The 24,156-nt window shown below is 40.8% G+C and overlaps 2 protein-coding genes and 1 pseudogene across 2 annotated transcripts; 1 reads left to right on the forward strand and 2 right to left on the reverse strand.

The window, feature by feature from the left end:
- The first annotated feature begins 1,193 nt into the window (after window positions 1-1,193).
- Window positions 1,194-6,405, forward strand: LOC121750346 (ascorbate transporter, chloroplastic-like). The gene is made up of 11 exons (XM_042144871.1): window positions 1,194-1,574; window positions 2,332-2,885; window positions 3,051-3,158; window positions 3,522-3,677; window positions 4,198-4,413; window positions 4,751-4,960; window positions 5,100-5,237; window positions 5,339-5,440; window positions 5,515-5,580; window positions 5,666-5,750; window positions 6,103-6,405. Exons 1-11 carry the CDS (start codon window positions 1,520-1,522, stop codon window positions 6,198-6,200), a joined length of 1,788 nt encoding a protein of 595 aa, XP_042000805.1. The 5' UTR covers window positions 1,194-1,519; the 3' UTR covers window positions 6,201-6,405.
- A 165-nt stretch (window positions 6,406-6,570) lies between these two features.
- On the reverse strand, window positions 6,571-9,697 carry LOC121750409 (cytochrome P450 86A2-like). The gene is made up of 2 exons (XM_042144944.1): window positions 9,496-9,697; window positions 6,571-9,111 (listed from the first exon to the last, which is right to left on the reverse strand). The coding sequence occupies exon 2, from the start codon at window positions 8,561-8,563 to the stop codon at window positions 6,935-6,937; it is 1,629 nt and encodes a 542-aa protein (XP_042000878.1). The 5' UTR covers window positions 8,564-9,111; window positions 9,496-9,697; the 3' UTR covers window positions 6,571-6,934.
- Window positions 9,496-12,401, reverse strand: LOC121751165 (annotated as a pseudogene).
- Between the last annotated feature and the right edge of the window lie 11,755 nt (window positions 12,402-24,156).

A 24,156-nucleotide genomic window follows, 5' to 3' on the forward strand; every position in this document is an offset into this window, starting at 1 on the left:
TTAGTGAGGGACGGATGGAGTATGAAAGAGAGAAAAGAGTTATTAGACCATCCGCAACGCTGTCACTTATCCGTCCCTTAATCGTCCCTTAAATTACTATTCATGTGCCCCACTGTACTTTTTTACTCCATCTCTTAACTAAGGGACGGAACTTGCAACCCTCCGTCCCTTAAATTACTATTCATTCAATTTCATTTTTTATTTTTATTTCCAACCAAATTCAATTAAAAAAACACTTCATTAAAAATAAAATAAAATTACAACATAAAATAAAAATACAACTTAAAATTCAAAAAAATAAAAAAAACACCGCCAGCGTTTCTTTGGGGCAGTACGGATGCCGGCCTAGATCCTCCTCCTCCTCCGCCCTGGAGCTTCCACCGCCTCGGACTCCTTCCCCACCTCGGCCTCCTCCACCGCCTAGGCCTTCTTCCGGAGTGGGATCAACGGAATAATCCTCCTGAATCTGGGATAATCCCTGCGAATACCTCCGGGCGGAGGGACGGGCGTATGCATCCACATCAAAATGGGGTGGTTGGTACCCTCCCCCCGGCGTCGACGAACCGGAACCACCACCGAGGACATTGTACATGCCCCCAGTCGCCGAACGCGTTGATGTCGAACCTGCCGGAGCCGCCACCACCAGAGTTTCCGTCGCCGGACATTTTGTGATGAGAGGTTAGATGAAAATTGAAGAGGAAATGAAGATGATTTAGGAAGAATAGATGTGTATTTGTGTGTGAAATGAGGATGAATTAGAAGTATTTATAGAGTAAAAAAATAAAAATAATAAAAAAATTGAAAAAACGGTAATATAACGGTAATATTACCGGTTTTCATTTTTTCATTTAATTTGATTTTTTTTTAAAAAAATGAATTATTGCATGGCGTCGCCTCGGCGCGTGGCGAGACGTCTCGCCATCCGTCACTGCGAGACGGAACGCAGAACGGGCAGGGGACGAGACGTGGCGCTGCAACGCGTCATGCCGCCGTCTCGTCCCTTCGTGACGGAATACGTGCCACACGCGTGACGCGTTGCGGGTGGCCTTACTCTCTTAGTCCCTTCGTAGTAGAGGTATTTTTCGGGGAGGGTAACTGCAAGTCTGCAATGCTAGAGGGACATGGTAAACAGCCCCATCACCGTTTTAGGGGGAGAGCTAGGTGGGTGGTGGTGGAGGCGTGGGGCACTACCGACAGGGTCAGAGCTAGGAATTTATAGGAAATGAGGCAAATTTATCTAGAACATTAAAGAAATGGATTTAATATATATATAAGCGACCTCGGAGATGACGTGACGTGGATCTCTGTCAACCCCTCTCTCACCATTTCCCGCTTTCCAGAAGTAAAATATCTGAGCTAAATGCAATTTGTATGAAGATGGAAGTACGGTAGCTGCGCGGGTATTATCCTTTATCGACAGAGATACTCAACGACGGAGATCACATCTCATTTTTTATTTATTTGCTTAATAGCTTCAGATATGAAAGCATAATACACCAGGATTTATCTATCCAGAAGAATGGCAATTGGCGCCGTCGTTTCCCACCGCAATTTCGGCTCCTTTATCGGCTCTGGTAATTGCGTTGCATTTTGCTTTTATTCATATTGAACCGTCGCTAGAGATTTTATTCGAGTTTGCATAAGCTCGCACCGAATGCGTTTCGAAGGAAGATAAGATAGCTTCACTTTTATTGCTTAATCTGCTAGTATCGAGATTCCGTTAGTGTTGTATTGAACTACAGAGGAATGTGACTTATGTGGATAAGGAATTTGATTTAGTGTATTTGGCAAACAGTTTGATTTATTTTGATGCGCCATATCTTAGCTGCTACCTGCTTAACTAGTAGCTGAAGTTACCTAAGCAATCTCTATTAGGCAGAGTGTGTTGAATGTTGCATAATGAATCATGATTTACGCGAGATATGCAAGTGATTCTGTGTTGCAAGTCCAGGCTTAACAATGTTATGAAGAACTGAGCTCGGTGTTACTTGTACCTCACCTATTATTTGATTTATATCCTGAAGCAGTACTAGTTTTATGGATGAGGCTTCTACTCTCTGCAGTAAGCCCTTTAGATATCCAAGTAACCAGAGCCATCAGCCATTAGAACGATAATATATTTTTTGTGGTTTCCCCTTTATTTTTGTCTTTATTGTGAAGGGTTAAGTTTCTTAGTCCAGAGTGTAATGCAGAAAGTCCATGGAGTTATATAATGCCAGGAGAAACTTTTTTTATTCATATGGCATCTTGTACATGAAGCACATTATATTCATTTGTTAATATGATCTTAGAATGGGATAGATGCATCTTGTTATCTGCTTGTATTGCCAGGACGACTACATCATGGAGAAACAGCCACATATCACCATGGAGGTCAGCACTTGAGTGTCGCTGCAGCAAAGTATGTATGTACCATGATCGATAGCAAGCTAAATCTTCCACGTACAAGCTATACATGTGCTCGCCAATTAAAGTCACATTTTAGAGTAGATCACCCTCTCTTAATGTCCCACAAACTGAGCCTAAAGTTTAAAGTGATCAACGCAAGGAGAGGAGTTAGAGGACTATGTCAGTGCCGCCTTTCTTCAGCCTACACTGATGGCAATCTGTTTCCAGCAAGGAAGTTTGGTAACCGTAGCTTTCTTGATGGCCAAAACCCTATGTCAAAGTATTCAACAGTGGCTAGGACTACAGCTGACTTCACATCTGAAGAGTATGATATAACAGGAACCAATTTGGACTCCATCTTATCACCTGATGGAACAAGTGAAGCAGTTTTGGTTACAGAAGTTGGGGAAGTAGTACCTTGGTGGAAGCAGTTACCAAAGCGATGGGTGATGGTGCTCCTTTGTTTTACTGCTTTTCTACTGTGCAACATGGACCGCGTAAGGTTCTTCATGTATTACACATTCTGTTAATGTTTATATTTCGCTTTGATATGATTATGGATTATGATTCTTGCCTAAGTTTGCTACTGACTAGCAGAGGTAATGTTTAGTCACAATAAGATAATATAACTGTGCTAATGGTTTTATGGTTTCTGTCATTAGGTGAACATGAGCATAGCAATACTCCCAATGTCCAAGGAATACAACTGGAGCAGTGCCACTGTTGGTCTTATTCAGTCTTCTTTCTTTTGGGGTTATCTGCTAACACAGGTATTTTATCATGCTCTGGAGAATCTCAGTTTTTTGCAAAGGATTATCTCCAGTTTAGAAAAGTGGCTAAGCTAGACTTTTTTCAGTAATCTTGTACTGTTAAAAATTCTTTGAAATACATACATACGTCGTTCCTAAAGTTACTTTGGTAGAGTTTACTGTTTACTACTGCATATTATATCGAATACGATAAAATTACTCTTTTAGCTTATGTGTCCTAGATTATCCTGTTCGTTATCTACTTGATGCTTGAGTATAATACATCAAAAAATCTCAATGCATGTTGACTTGCGACTCATTGGAGTCACTTCAGGCGTTATAGTTTTCCTCCTCTTGCTAAAACTTCGCGTTTTTGTGGCATAGATTCTTGGAGGTATATGGGCTGATAAAATAGGCGGGAAGCTAGTGCTTGGTTTTGGAGTAATTTGGTGGTCTACTGCAACAGTTTTGACACCTATTGCTGCAAGAGTCGGGCTCCCGTGCTTACTCATTATGCGTGCCTTCATGGGAATTGGCGAGGTAAATTATTCAGTTCTTCGTAGATTTTTTGTACATCGTTGCAATATATGAGGGAAAGTAGCCAACTACTCATATTTTTTTAATACTCCCTCCGTCCCATAAAAATACTTCTTTATCCATTTTGGTCCGTCCCACAAAAATAGCCCCTTTCTATTTCTGGTGAGTCTTTTCTCTCTTATAAGGTGGGTCTCATTCTCCACTAACTACTTCAATCACTTTTTTCTTTCTACATCTCTCCTACTTTACTAATTTCGCGTTAAAACCCGTGCCGTCCCCAAAGTCCCTATTTTTATGGGACGGTGGGAGTGTTTGATAATGCAATTTGCTTCTCAGCTTAGTAGCATATCCGCCCATCTTAAAGTGGTGCTCTGACTACGAAGTCTTGCACTTGAATTTAACTTAAAGAAGCTAGTTAGATAACTGCAGGCATGACTTATGGTTGATAAGGCATTCTCTGATAAAAAAATCTGTCTGCCGTGTAGATGTACTTTACCGTTTAATGAGACTTATTCTATTGCAGGGTGTTGCTATGCCAGCTATGAATAACTTGTTGTCGAAATGGATTCCTGTCTCTGAGAGAAGTAGGTCTCTTGCACTAGTATACAGCGGCATGTATCTTGGATCAGTTACAGGTTTAGCTGTTTCACCTGTGATGATCCACAAGTATGGGTGGCCATCTATATTCTATGCATTTGGATCCCTTGGGATTATCTGGTTTGCACTTTGGTGGAACAAAGTAAGGCCCTGCTTCTTTTTGGTACTACCTCTTCACTATCCAAGGATCAAATGAAGTGGGTCAAGCAGATCCATCATTTGATTGGTGGAGATTATGATAAATAAAAGGCCTTTCTATTTGAATATTTCCTTCCATGTCAGAGTATAGCTACCAAATTGATGTATTCACCTTTCCAGCATGCTTAATGAAACTTGGCACTTCATTGTTTACTAAGTGCTGGGTTCTCATCTTGTTTTACCAATATAAGCCTCAAATTCACATGTTTAGTGTTAGAATTTGTTGTAGGTGTCACTGTTACAAAAATACCTATGAAATCATTGAACTTTACTGATTCTAGGCACACAGCTCACCAGAAGATGACCCAGGTCTTAGTCTGGGGGAGAGGGAACTAATTCTAGGTGGCAGCATATCTAAGGAACCTGTCTCGGAAATTCCATGGAAGAAAATTCTGACCAAGGCTCCTGTCTGGGCTCTAATTGTTTCCCATTTCTGCCATAACTGGGGAACATTTATTCTCTTGACATGGATGCCAACTTACTATAACCAGGTATTTAAGCCGTTGCTGGATAACTTCTTCGACTAATTTTCTTTAAATTCTGTATGCAGACAAGAACGAAGTGATGTAGTCTAATGATAAAAGCTACACACGCAGTCATTTTAATCTTTATTCCTTATTGCTTGCGTAGGTCTTGAAATTCAACCTCACTGAATCCGGCCTGCTCTGCGTACTTCCGTGGCTCACGATGGCCGTGTTTGCTAATATAGGCGGGTGGATTGCTGATACCCTCGTAAGCAGAGGTCTCTCCATCACTTCAGTCCGCAAGGCAAGTTCTGTTCAATATTTTCTCTTCAGTTTATTTAAAAGGCAAATATGGCAGAAGCATAACTCCTGATGATTTCATATAATTCCAATTTTATTACACAGATAATGCAGTCGATTGGATTTCTAGGTCCCGCTTTCTTCTTAACACAGCTTAGTAAAGTGAAGACGCCTGCTCTAGCAGTGCTGTGCATGGCTTGCAGTCAGGTTTGGGACATTCTCGACACATGTCGCCCTGAAAACTTGATAAAATAGTACAACTTACACGATTCTTCTTGCAGGGTTCGGATGCATTCTCTCAATCCGGACTCTACTCGAATCATCAAGATATTGGGCCACGCTATGCTGTGAGATATCTGCCTCTCTACATAAAAGGTGTTAGAATCGAAGATCTCCGACACATTTATCTAAATGTTGCTTCATCTATTTCAGGGAGTTCTCTTGGGTCTGTCTAACACTGCTGGCGTACTTGCTGGTGTCTTTGGAACTGCTGCTACTGGATACATACTACAAAAGGGTACAGCCAAACCTAGTACCTTACTTTCTGCAAAAAGCATAATTCTGGACATACATATAGTTTAAAATACCGTCGTTCAAATCTAGAACTAGAACCATACCTTTTGTCTCAAAAAGTAGATAAAGATAAAACTATATCACAATTCTGGATTTAAACCAAGTCATATTCATGAACTATTTTCTGCAATTTCTTAAAGTGTAGTTAACGGTGAAAACTAAGATTTAAACCGAGTCATATTCATGAACTCTTTTTCTGCTATTTCTTCAAGTGTAGTTTACAGTCAACACTATTTTCTGCACAAGTTTGTCTTCTACAATGCATCAGAGTTTAATTCTTTGAATTATAAATTTAGGTTCTTGGGATGATGTGTTTAAAGTCGCCGTTGCTTTGTACTTCATCGGCACGTTAACATGGAACCTTTTCGCCACCGGAGAGAAAATTCTGGATTAGGGAAGAGTATCCTGAGGAGGCGTTTCTTCATAAATTTGGATGGTTTTGGTCGTTGAGATATTGAATTCAAATACTCCTAGAGATCTAGATTTTGAAGAACTTTTTAGTTCTGAGGTATTATTGCTTTCTACATTCATTAATAAATTATTCACAGGGATATAATTGTATAACCTCTTGTACCTTTACTTACACTTCTTTATTAAAAGCTATGTAGGTCTTATAAGCCTTATACAGCCATGGACTGTCAATGACTACAAACTTATCTGAATTATTAACTTGTAAGGTTTCAATAAGAGAGTAAATTAAACTGGGAAATATGACAAAAGAAAACAAGAAATTCAAAGAATAAATACAATAACGAAACCCAAAATACTCTCAAAAAGATGAATTAGAGACATAGGGGAAAGAAGAAAAAACAAGAAATATTAACTATCGAGTTTTTCTCAACATCTCAGAATAAATGGTTGTACCTCCAAAACATGAATAGCATGCATATGCTCCCTCATTTACATGCATTCAAGAGCAACATTAGGCATCCATATCACCATGTGAGTTTTGTCCCACATAATTTCTTTTTTTTTCTTTCTTTTCTTTTTTGTAAGAGAATTCAGCCATCCACTGAGCTGAGTTGGCCTAAAACACTCAGTAGTTAATGGGCGCCCACCCTACAAAGAATTGTACACTCTTCTTTAACTCATTCCAACTACCGCCTTAAACCACCCCAACCACCACCCTTACTCCACCGCCAACGCCACCCCATCCAAACAATCTCCGGCGAGCGCCGCCCCTGCTTCCCTCTCCTTAACCACACTCGCCACAAGTGATTTAAGATCCCTTTGATGCACATTTACCTTAAGCCCATCCTTCATGAACAACGTCAGCGACATCTTCTGCTCCACCTTGTGGCCGGGCACCACCGTCAGCCTGTGGCGGAGAAGCACTGCCGCCGCGATCGACTTCATTTGCAAGTAGGCCAAGTCCTTCCCGAGGCATATCCGCGGCCCCGCGTTAAAGGCCACGAACTTGTAAGAGTCATGGCCAACAAACTGGTCCCTATTACTAGACAGCCATCTCTCCGGCTTGAACTCCAGACAGTCACCCCCCCACGTGGACCTCATCCGACCAGCCGAGTAGATCGAATACGTGATCGAGGATCCAGCCGGGACAAAAGTCCCGTCAGGCAAGACATCGTCCGCCACCACATGCTTCGAGTCCTCGGGGACCGAAGGGTACAGCCTTAGCGTCTCCGACAATGCAGCCTTCAAATACACCAAACGATCAACTTCCTCAAATGCAAGAGTCTCATCGAGCCAGGACTCCACGTCGGTGCCACGTGTCTCGATCAGGACGGTGCATATCTCCCGTAGGATCTCGTGCTCCACCCTCGGATTCTGAATGATCAGCCAAAAGAACCAGCTAAGCGCCACCGATGATGTGTCTCTGCCAGCTAGGATGAAATTGAGCGCCACGTGCTGCAAAAACTTATCCGAGTAGGACTCTTTCTTCTTCATAAATCTTGACAGCAAATCATCGTGGGGATTGGCATCCTTGTTTTGCTGACCTGTCAGCTCCACCTTACGCGAGCTGATGACGTTGGACAAATACTCATCCACGCGGACGAGGCTCCGGCTCAAGCTGACCTCCATCCCGAGCCGGAGCCATTTCTTCAGCTTCCACATCACCTCAGGAAGGATAAACCTCTGCAGTGATGCCTCCGTGGCATTGTCGAAAGCCGACGCGAAGCCGTTCTCCGCCAAGTCAGGAGCCAAAGTCTGAGGGTCCTTCCCGAAAGCCAGCCCACAAATGTTATCGAACGTCAGCCTGAGCAAAATATCCTGCAAGTCAACCGGCTTGGCCTCGAGCTGAGCCGACATCAAGAAAGGGCAGAACCGGTTTTTGATGGCCCGGTTCACCCAGCGGGCCATGGCCTGGCGCAACGTCCGCGTGGTGAATTCCAGGGCCGCTGTCTTCCGCTGAAAGAGCCAGGTGTCGCCGTCGGAGTTGAAGATCCCCTGGCCGAGTAGGTCGTGGAAGACGGCCTGCCACGTAGGACCCTTGGGGTAGTTATCGAACCGGGTTTTCAATATATGCTCCAAATTCTTGGGATCACAGGTGACGGTGACGAGGCCTTGCTTTCGGGCCAAGAAGGGCACGGCGCAGATGCAAGTCTGGTAGGTGCCGCCGCATGCACGGAGGTTATCGGCAATCCAGTCGTGCATGCGCTCAGCATTCTCAATGAGGCCGGGCAGGCTGCCCAGAACGGGCCAAACGCGCGGGCCCTTGAGAGATTTGGAGATGAAGGTGAACCAAAGAAGGTAGCATGTCACACCAGAGAACAACAACAATGCCATGGACATGTCCATTTTTAAAGACAATAAACAAAACCACCCTTTTTAGTTTTTGCTTTACCTAAAGATGTGACAAAAGACTCAGAAACTATTTTCTTGCATCAACAACTATGGGAGGTGTTTTTTTCTGAAAGATGAGGAAAAAGAAACTGTGTGTGTGTGTGTGTGTGTGTGTGTGTGTGTGTCTGAGGAGTTATGGTGGAGAAAAGGGGGATTTATAGATGAAGGAAATAAATGGAAGAAAAAGGGGTAATAACTAAGGCCAGTGTGTGCCATGAATTTACACCATCTTACTTCAACAGTCAGATGCTACCACCATAAATGCGTTTTAGAGACAGTTGAAGATTTAAGTAGAAGGAGTCAAATATTCAACCCTTAAAGAGGAAACCACCCTTGTTAAACCATCAAAAACCAGCAGCAAATTATGTGGAAAGGAAAAGAAACTGAAAAAACATGTAATAGTTTCACCTCTCTCTATCTCTCCAAACTCCAAAGTGTATCTCTTTTTACCTTTCTCTCTCTCCAACCAATTTCTGCAGGGAGAGGAGCTGGGGCCTTTATTTCTAGCATTCAATGAAGGGAAATAAATGGGATTAGTTGAGAAGCTATGAGGTGAAAGGAAATTAGATGGAAAGAGTCCAAAATGCAGAGAACAAAGAAAATATGATATGGTTGTTTGCCTTCCTTTTTCCCCCCAAATCATACGTGATTAATTTATCAATTTATGATGATCATAAATGTAACATGGGTTGTAGCTTGTGGCTAGTTATCAGTTCGGTGAACAACCCACCAACACTTTATAGCACAAGGCCAAGATTACGTGACTCAACATATCAAAGAGCATAATTCAAATTAACAAAATGAAAATATAATCTTTATTTTTGCACCTCTTCCTCAGATTTTACATTGAAAAATGATAACCCCACTAAAATCCAAGTCATACTTACTCAATTTCATAACTAGAGTTTGACCTTCTTCAATGCAAAGGGGTTGCAACAGCAAACAAAAGTCAACCCCCCATTCTGCAAGAATTTCCTGCCAATAAGATCAATATAAAAGTCAACCCTGCTTCTGTCACATTTTTTTGGTAAAACAAATTCTTAACTGATTTTGGAATTTGAGCCCTTTTCTTTGTCATACCAATCCAAGAGACTTCAAAGTAAAGTCGAACTCAGAGTCGTCTGAACTGCAAGATGTTAGAGTCCAAAAATGACTAAGAAACTTGCACTAATCTTCATTATCACCCACACGAAATAACCAGCCTATTTTTCAACAACTACCCATCAAATAATATATTTAAAAAATATCAGCAAGTAGCGTAGCAAGTTGGGTGAAAAACAGGTAGAATGAAAACAAAAAAGACTACAGCTAGTTTAATCTACCATTCCCCATCCCTTAGTCCATAGATTTTCTTCCTCGTCCAAAAATAAATGAGAAAGATGACATAAATATGATGTTTAATGGTTTGGGGCCTTTGCCCATCTGGTAATTAAGACATCATACGAGTAGTATCAAACTTCCTCATAAAATGATGGTCATAAGTTTGGAGATCACATTGGTTGAGGGTTGGGGCTGTATTAACTCTCTTCTGCAATAATAGAAACACGGGTAAAGAAACCAATAAATGATATCCCAAATTATACGTTACGAAAAGTATCACTTTCTGAGTGACTAAGGAAAAGGCTGTTAGCATGTTAGAAAGTACTTTGCTCATTAGATCAAGGAAACTGCAAAACGTTAATTTCATAAACACAACAATAAGCGTACAGTCAAGGGAAACTCTTAAGTTTAAACTGTAAACATAAATTAAGAAGTAGAAAGAAACAGGATGGTAGCTAGTGAACAAGTATATTAAATTACTGAACTATCATAGGCTCGGCCGATCAAGGACGGGAGCAGCCTCTTGACATATACATTTGTATGAAGCCAATTGATCATTGCCTTCAGCCATGAAGTCAAATGTTCAAATCTGCTATCTTCTGTACAAGTATTTTGACAAGGGGAACTTCAGACTCCTAGCAACCTGTAAACCATTTAATAACATCACAGTACGGACTACTGTATCTGCTTAAAATGAGAGGCAGAAAAGAATACAAATGCGTGATTTGATGAATTTGTTACCTTCAAAACTATATCTTCAGACACTATGGATCGATACCGTGTTGAGCCTTCCAGTGGGCAGCTTTCCACCTTTGGTAATAAAATTGGCACTCTACATAGACTGGATAATTGCAAGAGAATGTCGGACATTGATCCACTATCAGAACCATCAGATCTCAATCCATCATTTTGTAGTTCTTCATTATCAAGTGAATATCCTCCAACTGATGCGATGCATTGAGGTATGGCCAACAGCCTCTCTAGTGGAAAAGTTCCAGGTCCTTTCATGAGTATTTCTTGTTCTTTTGCTTCCTTCTGGTCAACTGATTTTTCAGAGACCCTGAAATATAACGTTATGGTGCAGAAATTTGTTATCCAGGAACCAGGAGCAGTTGTAATTCTAGAATAACTCTAACATGATAAAGAAATTGTTGTTTTAATCCCTTACTTTCGCTTTTTTTTTTTCCGATTGTCAGTTCCTCCTGTTGAATCAAAGAGTGAGGCATCAAGGGTTGCTGGATTCCGTGAAGCAAGAAAGGCTGAGATGAGCAGATATTTGGCAGAAGTAGACATATGGAAATCAATCTCATCTAAAGTTTCACAAACTCCGGACTTCTTAAAAACACACTTCCTCAAGTTCCTGTCTTTAAGCAGCGGTTGAGAAGAAATGGTAAACGTCTCATTCTGGGATGATGAGATAAATGGTTGAAGATGTCTATATAACTTCCTCTCCATGTCTTCATTGGAGACTGCTACCAAATCACCAAGCGGTTCACAATACTTTTTAAATAATGGAGAAAATGCAGTAGATAATTCATCAACCCGTCTTGTAATCCTATAGAATTGACTCAACACCGAACTGTCCAACAATAAAGCAAGGATACAAATAGAGTTAATTCTGCCAGAAGTATGCTTTAAGCACTGAAAATATAAAGTGTGATGCATGCCGTAGAAAAGATGAATATAGCTTTGGATTTGCCTGATTACTCATGAATATCTGGCGCAAATCATCTTCCGTGTAATCAGGAAAATAGACAGGGAAAGGCTCAACAAAACCTGTGTCTGACTGAAATGTATGAAGAGAAGCTCTACTCATAAAAATCAGACCAACTAAGAAGGGTGTACAAATTAAACAAGAGGGGTATTATACTATCACTCTTATCACATTCCCTTACGAGCTCTAGACGATCAAATACTAAGTAAACCATCCTCCCATTAGGGCTTGATTTTCCCATATTCCCATTGAGGCTGTCTATGAGAGCAGTCAAAGCTTCACCTAGTAAATTGACAAAATCAGAGGGTCTTTCACACCGTTTGGCACTCAAATAACCACCACTCTCATTCTTCCTATGAAGCAAAATCTGATTCAATATGGACTCAAACAGTATGCTAGGACTGTAACAAGAGACACAACTACAATAAATGAACGGGCGCTTCAAGTGCCTCAACATATATAGTACAGTGCTTGTTTTTCCCGTTGAAGCACCTCCATAGACAAATAACGGAATCATCGGTGAATTCATAGGGCCCAAAAACTAGACCAATTCAAGAATCTGTGCTCTTCTTCCTAGAAAAGAATTGATCAACTCATCAAGGCTTATTGATTTACCACGGAACACAAGGTCTTTGGTAGTCAATGTCTGTGAATGATTAGTAGCCTTCGAATACTCCTGAGGAGCTTTTGAGTTTGGTGTGGACTTCAGAGATGCTCTTGTGTTCTTCTACTAACTTGTGGACTTTCAACTTTGGCCATCTCTGTTGCAATCACAGAATCTGTTGGAAACAGGTGGAAAATGTGGAAAATGTGGAGATCTTTGATATGATCAAGACCTATGGCCTTTCATCTTAGATAACCCCTAAATACATAAAAAGATAACTTGGTTGCAAGGCTTTTCAAGTGCTTTCTCTAGCCTATAAATAGGCTTGCTCTTAGAGTGGAAACACACCAACAAATCATTCTATCTTCTCTCTAGCTCAAGCATTCTAGTTCGCATTAGGAGCATTGCATTGCTCGGTTCTCGCCTCCAATTCAAGTTCGCCGGAGCCTACAAGTTTGAGGTGCTTCAACTTGGTAGGAGGAAAGTCGTTTCATCTTTGGGGACGTTGCGTCAATCCGTGGGCACTAGCCGGGGCGTATCTCGTCTTGCGGAGAGAGGGATAACTCGACTCGACTTGAAGAAGACTATAGTTTGCATCTTGTTCTTTTTATTGTATTTACTTTGTCTCATTTACCTTCTAGTTTATTGTTCTTTTGTAATAGCAAGAGTTTACCCGTGTAAAGGCTGCAATATTTCCAACAATCGCAAGACGAGATATTGTACTCTTGCTGAAATCATGTCGATGCGCTATGGAGTGGTTAATTCCTTGAGATCTATTCTCTTGAGAATGATGGTTATCGTTTGTCATCTGACAAGTAAGACCAATTTAGACTTGGTAGTAGTAATTGAGATGCATAAGTTATTGAATATACCAATGCACATATGGTTCAATATAATTGTTTACTTATTAATGGAGACAATATTGTGCAAATTATTTGAACGTGTTGTTATAAACAACAAAGATCACGAGGTGGTCGCAATGCTCTCCAACGTGAACCATGGTAACAATCCAAATGAATGGTTTGTAGATACGGGTGCCACATGTCACGTGTGCTCCAAGAGAAGCGTTTTTTATACTTACAAATCTGTTGGAGGTAGAAAAGTACGTATGGGAAACTAAACCTCTTCTAAGGTGGTTGGTGTGGGTAATGTATTCCTAAAATTAGGATCAGGAAATGTTCTTAGCCTTAAGGATGTGCTGCATGTCCCAGACATCCGAAATAATTTGGTGTCAGGCTCACTTCTAGTTAATCATGGATTTTCACTAGAATTTGAGTGTGAAAAGGTTATACTGACCAAGTATGGAAAGTTCATAGGTAAAGGTCACCTAGTGAATGGGCTTTTTGAGTTGAATGTTACGGTCATTCACCGTGGAAAAGGAACAAGCAATAAGGAAGATGACGCATCCTCTTATTTGCTTGAGTGCTCCGATTTATGGCATTATAGATTATGACGTGTAAATCTAAATGCTATAAAAAGATTAGTGAATCTTGATTTACTAAAAGTTCACGAGTTTAACTCACAAAAGAAATGTGAAGTCTGTGTTGAAGCAAAAATGACCAAGCTACCGTTTCGCTCGGTAGAACGGAGCACAAAACCTCTAGAGTTAATCCATACAGAAGTATGTGATTTAAAATTTGTGCAAACTAGGGGTGGTAAAAAGTACTTCATCACATTTATAGATGATTGCACAAGGTATTGTTACCTTTACTTATTAAGAAGTAAAGATGAGGCAATTGAAGCGTTTAAAGACTTCAAAAATGAAGCCGAAAATCAACTTAATTATCGAATTAAGTGTGTTTGAAGTGATAGATGTGGTGAGTATGTAGCCCCGTTTGCAGAATTATGTCATCAAGTGGTATAATTCACCAAACAACGGCTCCATATTCTCCCCAGTCAAATGGAGTTGCTGAACGAAAAAATTGAACACTTAAAGAGATGATGAATGCTCTGTTGATTAATTCTGGTTTATCCCAGAACATGTGGGGGGAGGCTGTGTTAACAGCGAATCAAATCCAGAACAAAATTCCACTAAAATATAGAGATGTGACTTCTTATGAGTTGTGGAAAGGCAAGAAACCTTCGTATTCATACCTCAAAGTGTGGGGGTGCTTAGCGAAGGTAGAAGTGTCTCCTCCGAAACAAGTTGCAATAGGCCCTAAAACAGTCGATTGCATCTTTATTGGCCATCCACTTAATAGTAGGGCATATCGTTTCCTAGTCCATAGGTCAGTTGTGTCTGGCGTGGCTGAAGGAACAACAATTGAGTCAAGAAATGCTATATTCTTTGAGAATGTGTACCCTTGCAAGAAGCAGAAGGATCGTTCTAGTGAAAGAATGATGGATGAATCCACTAGTTCTAATCCTCCAAAAATGACGAGGTCAAGTCCTGAGGATATAGAACCAAGACGTGGTAAAAGAGTTAAAATTGCTAAGACTTTTGGTCCAGACTTCATAACTTTCATGTTGGATAGTGAACCAAAGTCATTGGCGGAAGCTTTGTCTGGCCCAGACACAGCGTGGTGCCAAGAAGCTATCAACAGTGAAATTGAATCCATCATGAGAAATAACACTTGAGTGTTAGTAGACTTGCCTGAAGGCTGTAAGGCTTTAGGGTGCAAGTGGATTCTGAAAATGAAATATAAGCCCGATGGTGCTATAGATAAGTACAAAGCTCGCTTAGTTGTCCAAGGCTTTAAGCAGAAAGAAGGGTATGACTTTTTTTATACCTATTCACTTGTTACGAGAATCACTTCCATTTGAGTGCTTCTTGCGATTGCTGCTTTGCACAATCTTGAGATTCACCAAATGAATGTGAAAACTATGTTTCTGAATGGTGATCTGGAAGAAGAAATATATATGGAACAACCCGAAGGGTTTGTCGTGCCTAGACAAGAGCGCAAAGTATGCAAACTGGTAAAGTCATTATATGGGTTGAAACATGCACCGTTACAATGGCATTTGAAATTTGACAACGTGATGTTGGCAAATGGATTCACTAATAATGAGTGTGATAAGTGTGTTTACATTAAGAACACTGATAACGGGTTTGTTATTGTGTGTCTGTATGTTGATGATATGTTGATAATGGGCAGCAATAGTGCCATTATTAACGAGATAAAAAACATGTTGAAAAGAAATTTCGATATGAAAGATATGGGTCTAGCTGATGTGACTCTCGGAATCAAAATATTGAGGACTAATGAGGGAATTGCCTTAACGCAATCTCATTATGTTGACAAAATGCTTAAGAAATTCAACTCGTTTGATTGTAAGCCAGCAAAGACTCCTTTGGAGCTCAATGTCCATCTGAGCAAGAATATGGGTGATTCTGTTGCTCAAGAAGAGTATGCAAAGGTCATAGGAAGTTTGATGTTTATCACAAACTGTACTCGACCTGATCTTGCTTGTCCTGTAAACAAGTTGAGCCGATTTACGAGCAACCCAAGCAAGAAACATTGGAAAGCTCTGTGTAGAGTTTTGAGATACTTGAAGTATACTATTAACTTTGGGTTGCATTACACAAGATATCCCCAAGTACTTGAAGGGTACTGTGATGCAAATTGGATCTCTGATTCAAAAGACTCATTCTCGACAAGTGGGTATGTGTTCACTGTGGGGGGTGGTGTTGTCTCGTGGAAATCAACGAAACAGACGTGTATTGCTCGTTCCACCATGGAATCTGAGTTTATCGCATTAGATAAAGTATGGGAAGAAGCCGAGTAGCTCAGAAATTTCCTAGAATGTATTCCATGTTGGAAGAAGCTAGTGCCCGCAGTATTGATACACTGTGATAGCAAAGCATCTATAGGTAGAGCACAAAGTGGCTTTTATAATGGTAAGTCTCGACATATTTGTCGACGACATAATACCGTAAGGCAGTTGATCACAAGTGGCATTATCTCAGTTGACTATGTAAAGTCAGTGGATAACTTAGCGGATCCGTTAACAAAAGGTTTAAACCGTGATCAAATGCATAAATTGCTAAAAGGAATGGGACTGAAAACCACATATTAAAAGATGAGTATAGTGGTAACCCAACCATACGATTGGAGTTTATTTTCTCCTTGCTATAGGAGTTTATTTGTAATTTCCTCCTTCATATATGATATATGAAGTTAATTTTTTTTAAAAAAAACCCAACCATACGATTGGAGATCTCATGGGATTGGTTCAATGGGAAAATGAAGCTATACAAATCTAGTTGTAACACTTAGAAGATTTTAATCGTCGCCCATTCTTTAGAAAGCATTGAGTGTTGTAACTTGCACGTGGTAAGAGGTTAAGTCTTTTGACTTTTAATGATTCTTGAAATCTCAAAGAGATGCAGTATCGCATGATACTCATGAAAGAATCACCTATATAAGGGAGAAGTGGGGCCGCTTCGTGTGTGTGAGTCACTTATGAATTCTAAAGATGTGTTCCACGACCGAAACGGACACAAACGTGAGAACTGATGGAGTTGAGACAATATTGTGTTGATGCTATTGACTAGGCATACACCAAGGAGGAATAGTTCAAGGCATCGCGTCCACAAGTCCGCCGGTATGTCCGATAATGTTGACTATGGAAGGTTCAAAATCACAAGTTACCTCTCCAAATGCAGTATCGTTTCTCGAGAACTGAGCAAAAGAGTCTGCATACATGCATACATGTCTGGTGTTGGTTTGAGCTTGTAGCGTTCTAACCAATGTGGGGGATTGTTGGAAACATGTGGAAAATGTGGGAGACCTTTGATGTGGCCAAGACCTATGGCCTTTCATCTTAGGTAACCCCCAAATACATAAAGAGATAACTTGATTGCAAGGCCTTTCAAGTGCTTTCTCTATCCTATAAAGGCTTGCTCTTAGAGTGGAAACACACCAACAAATCATTCTATCTTCTCTCTAGCTCAAGCATTCTAGTTCGCATTAGGAGCATTGCATTGCTCGGTTCTCGCCTCCAATTCAAGTTCGCCGGAGCCTACAAGTTTGAGGTGCTTCAACTTGGTAGGAGGAAAGTCGTTTCATCTTTGGGGACGTTGCGTCAATCCGTGGGCACTAGCCGGGGCGTATCTCGTCTTGCGGAGAGAGGGATAACTCGACTCGACTTGAAGAAGACTATAGTTTGCATCTTGTTCTTTTTATTGTATTTACTTTGTCTCATTTACCTTCTAGTTTATTGTTCTTTTGTAATAGCAAGAGTTTACCCGTGTAAAGGCTGCAATATTTCCAACAGAATCAATATTTTTTTGCGTTTTTTTAACCAATACTTTGCGCTCGACACAATGGTACTGTTTAAACTGAACAAAACTTACATTTATTAAATTATACTCCCTCCGTCCCGCACTACTCGCACCTTTCCTTTTGGGCACGGAGATTAAGGAATGAGTGATAGACAAAGTCAACAATTGCGGTTGTAGGTATAAATTGTTACAAAAAATGGAAAGAGTGCAAATAACTTGGGACGCCCAGAAAGGAAATAAGTGCAAGTAGTGCGGGACGGAGGGAGTACATATATACTATATAGATAAAGAATAGTTACTTTATTTGCCGCCAATGGTTGATTTAGATATTTCAAGTTTTTTGCATGTTATCCTTTGAACAAAAAATGAATTGAATAAGAAACACGGAACTTAGGCATGTGAATTCATGATCATTTAATTTACGGATTCAATCAAATTTTAAATTTTCAACTTCAAAAACTGTGATAAAATTTTGATTTGGTATTCATTCAAAATTGTATAGGATTCAATCAAAATTTAAATTTTCCACTTCAAAAACTGTGATAAAATTTTGATTTGGTATTCATTCAAAATTGTATATCTGATTACAATGTGCACGTCTCCTTTAATAGGCTTCATGAAGATATATACATGGAATATTTACTCTAGACATAGAATCAAGAATTATACTAATTCCCTAATTTATGTGATCTTGATCAATCTTTCCTTCTTCACTTGATTTCTTTCCAACACTCCCCCTCAAGTTAAGTAATGAGATCACCCATTCTTAACTTGCCCAATACCTCATGGAAGCTCCTAGCATCGACTGCCTTCGTGAGAAGATCTGTCAATTAGTCTTCAGATCTCACAAAAGGAAGTTCTACTGTCTTGCCTTCTATGTTGTCTTTTATGAAATGTCGATCCACCTCGACATGCTTTGTACGGTCATGCTGAACTGGATTTTCAGATATACTGATTGTCGTCTTATTGTCACAGAACAACTTACACGACTTCTATGAGTTTAGGTTCAGTTTTGTCATCAACTTCTTCAACCAGAGAATCTCAGTCAATCCACTCTTGATTCCTCGGAATTCTGCTTCAACACTTGACAATGCTACTACCTTCTCTTTCTTGCTTCGCCATGTGACAAGGTTTCCCCCTACAAAAGTGAAATAACCAGCAGTAGATTTCCTGTCATTCGGGTTTCCTGCCCAGTCAGCATTGGTAAACCCATGAATCTCCAAATGTCCATGACTCTCGAACAGAATTCCATGGCCTGCCGTTCCCTTCAAGTATCGAACAATCCTGAGCGTTGCTTCCCAGTGAGCTACTTGAGGTGCATGCATGAATTGGCTTACTACTCCAACTGCATAAGCTATGTCGGGTCTTGTGTGGGACTAGTATATGAGTTTCCCAACTAGACGCTGATATCTCGTGCGGTGAGTAGCTTCACCTCCTTCTACTATCTGCAGACCGTGGTTCTGGACCATAGGGGTGTCGGCTGGCTTACAGTCCAACAGTCCTGTTTCGGTCAGTAAATCAAGAACATACTTCTTCTGACTGATGAAGATCCCCTTTTTCGATCTCAACACTTCTATACCCAGAAAGTACTTCAGCAGTCCCAAGTCCATCATCTCAAATTCTGCAAACAGGTTCTTCCTTAACTGCCATATCTCTTCTTCATCATCGCCAGTAAGGATCATATCATCGACGTAAATTATTAGGCATGTAATCTTTCCCTCCCTTTTCTTTAGTAACAATGTATGATCAGAGTTGTTTTGCTTGTACCCATACTTCTTCATCGCTTCTGTAAACCTCCCGAACCAGGCTGTAGGTGATTGTTTCAGCCCGTACAGTGTCCGTCTCAATTTGCAGATTTTTCCTCCTTCGAATTCCCCAGCAAATCCAGGAAGTGTTTCCATATAGATCGGTTTTTTCAGTTCCCCATGCAAAAAAGCATTTGTCACGTCGAACTGATGAAGTGGCCGCTCCTTGGCCGCTGCTATCGAGAGAAGCACTCGAATAGTACTCATCTTCGCCACAGGGGAAAAAGTCTCAGCGTAATCAACCCCATAAGTCTGAGTGTACCCCTTTGCTACTAGCCTCGCCTTATATCTTTCAATTGACCCATCTGGTCTGCGTTGGATAGTGAAGACCCATCTGCATCCCACAGTTCTAACTCCATCAGGTTTCAGACATACTTCTCACATATTGTTCTTCATTAGGGCCCGCATCTCCACTAGCATTGCCTCTCTCCAGTGGGCAATTTTCATAGCCTCTTCAGCCGTGTATGGGATCTCTTCTTCTTCTTCTTCATAGAGGGCTGCTTCGAACGCCCTTGCCATCTCGGTCATATTTGCTTTAGCCAAGTTCGCCATAGAGTATCTACTTTTCTTGCCAATCCTCTCAGGACTGTATCTCTTTGTCAGGATTCCACGAGTACTCTTAGAAGGGAGTATGTATCGGCCAGTATCACCATCAATTGCTGCGTTCTCATTCTCATCTACACCCGAATTGTCAGCCGAAATAACTGTATTATCTGAGCTAGTTTCAGGAATTACCTCAGATATCATTGGAGGAGGACTGGATTGGGGCGTAGGTGGTTGAGGAGGCTCTACAGCAGACGTGACTGGCTCGGCGATGACACTAGCTTGCTCTGTTGGTTCCACGGTCGAGATGCTTGGGTATGGCACAGGCAAACTGAGGGGTCGAATTATTTCACTCCCCCTGACTAACATTCTCCCCCTGGCCCCGAGGTTGGGTGTAATAAAAATAATCATTTTCTAGAAAATTACAATTCATGGTTGTTATAACTCTTCTAGACCCCGAGTGATAACACCGATAACCTTTCTGATTTACCCCATACCCCAAGAAAACACACTTTAAAGCATATGCGGGAAATTTACCCCTTTCGTGTTTTGGTACATGTACATAAACTAAACAACCAAATATTTTGAGCGGAAGAGTGAGAGGTGGATGAATATCAGTCAAGGATGAGAGAATCTGAACAGGGGTTTTCATACCTAATATTTTAGTAGGCAGCCTATTAATTAGATAAACAGCAGTAGCAACGGCTTCGGGGCCAAAGAAACTTAGGAACATTTGAGTCAAAGAAAAGGGCTCTTGTGACTTCTAAGATTATCCTATTTTTCCGTTCCGCTACCCGATTTTGTTCAGGAGTGTAAGGGCAAGTAGTTTGATGGACTAACCCTTTTTCCTTAAAAAATTCTGTCATATCTTTGTTAACAAATTCCCTATCATTATCAGATCTAAGGATTTTGACATTGGTTTGGAATTGTGTCTGAATCATCGTAAAAAACTGAGTAAATTTTTCAAAAACTTCATATTTATGTTTTAGAAAATATACCCATGTTAATCTTGTGCAATCAACCACAAAAATAAGAAAATACTTAAAGCCATGATCACCCAAAATAGGAGTTGGACCCCAAACATCAGCATGCACCAAAGAAAAGATAGTTTTGACACGAGTATCGTTTGATCTAAAAGATTGTCTGTGGCTTTTTGCCAAAACACAAGACTCACAAGTAATATCTTTAACATGAGAAAACTTCGGAAAAAGTAATTTTAGATAACCCGTGGATGGATGCCCTAATCTGCGGTGCTACAGCCAAGCTTCCCAGTTTGCAGATCCGTGAGCAAGCATCAATCACTGTGCCACCTTGTTGAGCAATCTCATCCACATAATAGAGGTCTTGACGCTCAGTGCCACGCCCAATTATCCTCTTCGTCCTGATATCCTGTAATACACAGAAGTTTGGATGCATCAGTAATGTACAATTTAACTCTTTCGTCACATGGCTAAAAGACATGAGTTTATGGGATAGTTTGGGCACACAGAGACAATTTCTGAGTTTCAAAGTCAGGGAAATTTCCATGGTTCCACTCCCACCCACAACAGTTAATTCTCCATCAGCAGTTTGTACATGGCTTTTGGTTGCCCCATCAAATTCAGAAAAATCATTTTTGTCATAAGACATCGTATCCATTGCTCCACAATCAAAAATCCACTCTCCTTAGGGTCATTTGTACTCTGGGCAACACAAGCAATTGGAATACGTTCTAAAGGTGCAAAACAATTAGGACTCAAAATGGATTTTTCAGATAATTTTGGGGTCCTATCTCGAATTTCTTGATTTTGGGGTTTAAATTGCACACATCTAGAACTATAAGGGGTGGAAGTCAAATATCTCATGCCATTGGGTCTAATTTCAGAATCACAAATATTTGAAGGACCAAGGAGTAAATTAATTTGGGGATTAGGATTATTCAATCATAATCCGATACCTCCAAATTCGGCGCCTCATTTCCTCTCTGTTGGACCGCCTCCCCGATTCCTCCTCCGTCGCCGGCTCTGCCCCTTCCACCTGGCTGTTGGACCGCCTCCCCCGTTCTCCCTCGGGTGAGGGTGACCTCTCGGTTGTCCGTTCCTTGCAGAAACAGTCCGCTTCCATCCTCGATTCTGACCGCCAATCGAGCTTTTGCCTTTTGATTTTCGTCCAACCACTCCGGGACTCCGACGAGGAGAAAGCATGTTTCCCTGGTATGCTTGTTCTTTCCAAGTGTGAACACCACATCTTCGATTTGTCGGGTTTGAAATTTCCTCGTCGGTTGGGCGGTAGTCCGCAACGGCGGTTGATTTTGGCGCTGTTGTGGTTGATTTCGGGCTGTGAATCCAAGCCCCACTTAGCCCGATGATGAACCGTCGCTGATTGCACCGGTCTGGTGATCGGAGTCTGTTGTCGGCATCATTTTGAGTCGTGCAGCCTCTCTTTTCACCATGTCGTATGCGGTCTCAGCTGATGGCAGCGGGACTTCCTTGAGAATGTCCCTCCAAATTTTGTCATACCTTGAGTTCAGTCCAGTCAGGAATTTGAACAATTGCCGGGTCCCCACGTAGGTTCGGAGCTGGCTGATTCCTTTATCGCAGCAATCCACCTGCTGGTATTGGCATCGATCGATCTCGACCCAGATGCCATGAAGGTGTCGCCAGTACGTCTCGATCCCCTGCTCTCCCCGTACAATTCGACCTGTCTTCTCTTCTAGATCGTACAGTAGGTACGGATCTGCTGTGCTTTCAAAGGTTGTTTGTAGGCTCTCCCACAGGGCCTTTGCGGTTTGATGGTGTGCAAAGTGAACGACGATTTCAGTTTCAACGTTGTCGATTATCCACGAGAATAATATCATGTCGGCTTCCTCCCAATCTGAGTAGCCTCGCATTCCAGGTTCCGGTGGCAGCAGGGTACCGGTGATATATCGGTTTGCCCGCCTCCCTACAATCGCTACCCTCATCAGTCGTTTCCATAAGGGATAATTCGTCCCGTTGAGTTTAACGGCTAGAGTAACGTTCTTACTCATCTTCAATTGTGCATCTTCAATGTTTGGTTTTTCATCCTCGTTGTCTGATATCTTTCTGTGTAGGTTGAAACACTCGCCTTGTTGGTCGGGAATGGTATTTAGGCTATGATGATATTTTTCTAAGCCTTTGCTATGATACCATGAAAAAAGTTTGATTTGGTATTCATTCAAAATTGTATATCTGATTACAATATGCACGCCCTCCTTTAATAGGCTTGAGGAAGATATATACATGGAAGATTTACCCTAGACATAGAATCAAGAATTATACTAATTTCCTAATTTATGTGATCTTGGTCAATCTTTCCTTCTTCACTTGATTTCTTTCCAACAAACTGCATTATCAAAACTACCATAACACGTTCGGAAGTTATTGATATCAAAAACAGAAGTTTATATGCATCAGATGTTCCTCCAAACTAAATGCAAATTCCACATATAAATTCATTCTGATCTCGAAGAATAAAGCAAATCCAAGTATTGCAACTTGCAGTTTATTGAACAATCAACTCCAATTAATCAGAATTTATGACCTTTTGGCTAACACTGAAGCAATTACCAGCACAGATGTGCGAATGAACCCAAACTGCGGTGGAAGAGGCAGATCTAAGGTTGGAGAACCTGAATGATAAGGAATAATACAGCACATACGAGATAACTTAATAATTTTTTCAGAAAATCCAATTGCACGTTTGGGTTTACCAGTTGATTGCTAAGTGCAGTACATCATAGAAAGTATATTGAAAATCGAAACGAGCAAACAAATTAGAATGAGGAATTACCGAGTTATCGTTTGATTTAGGAGTTCGGAAGGCAATGCAGACGGTTGTTCGGTTTGGGACTTTTGGTGGAGCAGAAAGGAATCAGAACGGCTGCCCAAATTCAATATTTTAGCGCGCGCGGGAGTGGGGATAAAGGGTTTTTTTGGAGGGAGATAACGAAATGGCAGTTTTGTAATTCGACTATGCATTAGATGGAGAATAGATTGTACTATAAATTTTATTTATAGGTATACAGTGCAAAGATGATGATGGACTATTGATTCAAATTTTTTATATTCCTAGTTTTAAAATAAAATGTTAATGATACAGTTATTGAAATGTTGTATGTATTCAAAAGCTGAAAAAATAAAATGTTTGATAACAAAATAAATCGGAATTGCTCGATTACATTCACAAGGTAGTATTGATCCCCCAAACACAAAGCATAAAATTGGTTTTGGTCATTGACACGAGGATGAATAGAAAAGAAAAAGACAATAACCAGAGTTTGCAAGATTATATGACAAGTATTATCAGAAAATGGATTAATAAAATCAAGCTTAAAATAAT

Source organism: Salvia splendens, chromosome 1, assembly GCF_004379255.2.
Source record: "Salvia splendens isolate huo1 chromosome 1, SspV2, whole genome shotgun sequence".
NCBI lineage: Eukaryota > Viridiplantae > Streptophyta > Magnoliopsida > Lamiales > Lamiaceae > Salvia > Salvia splendens.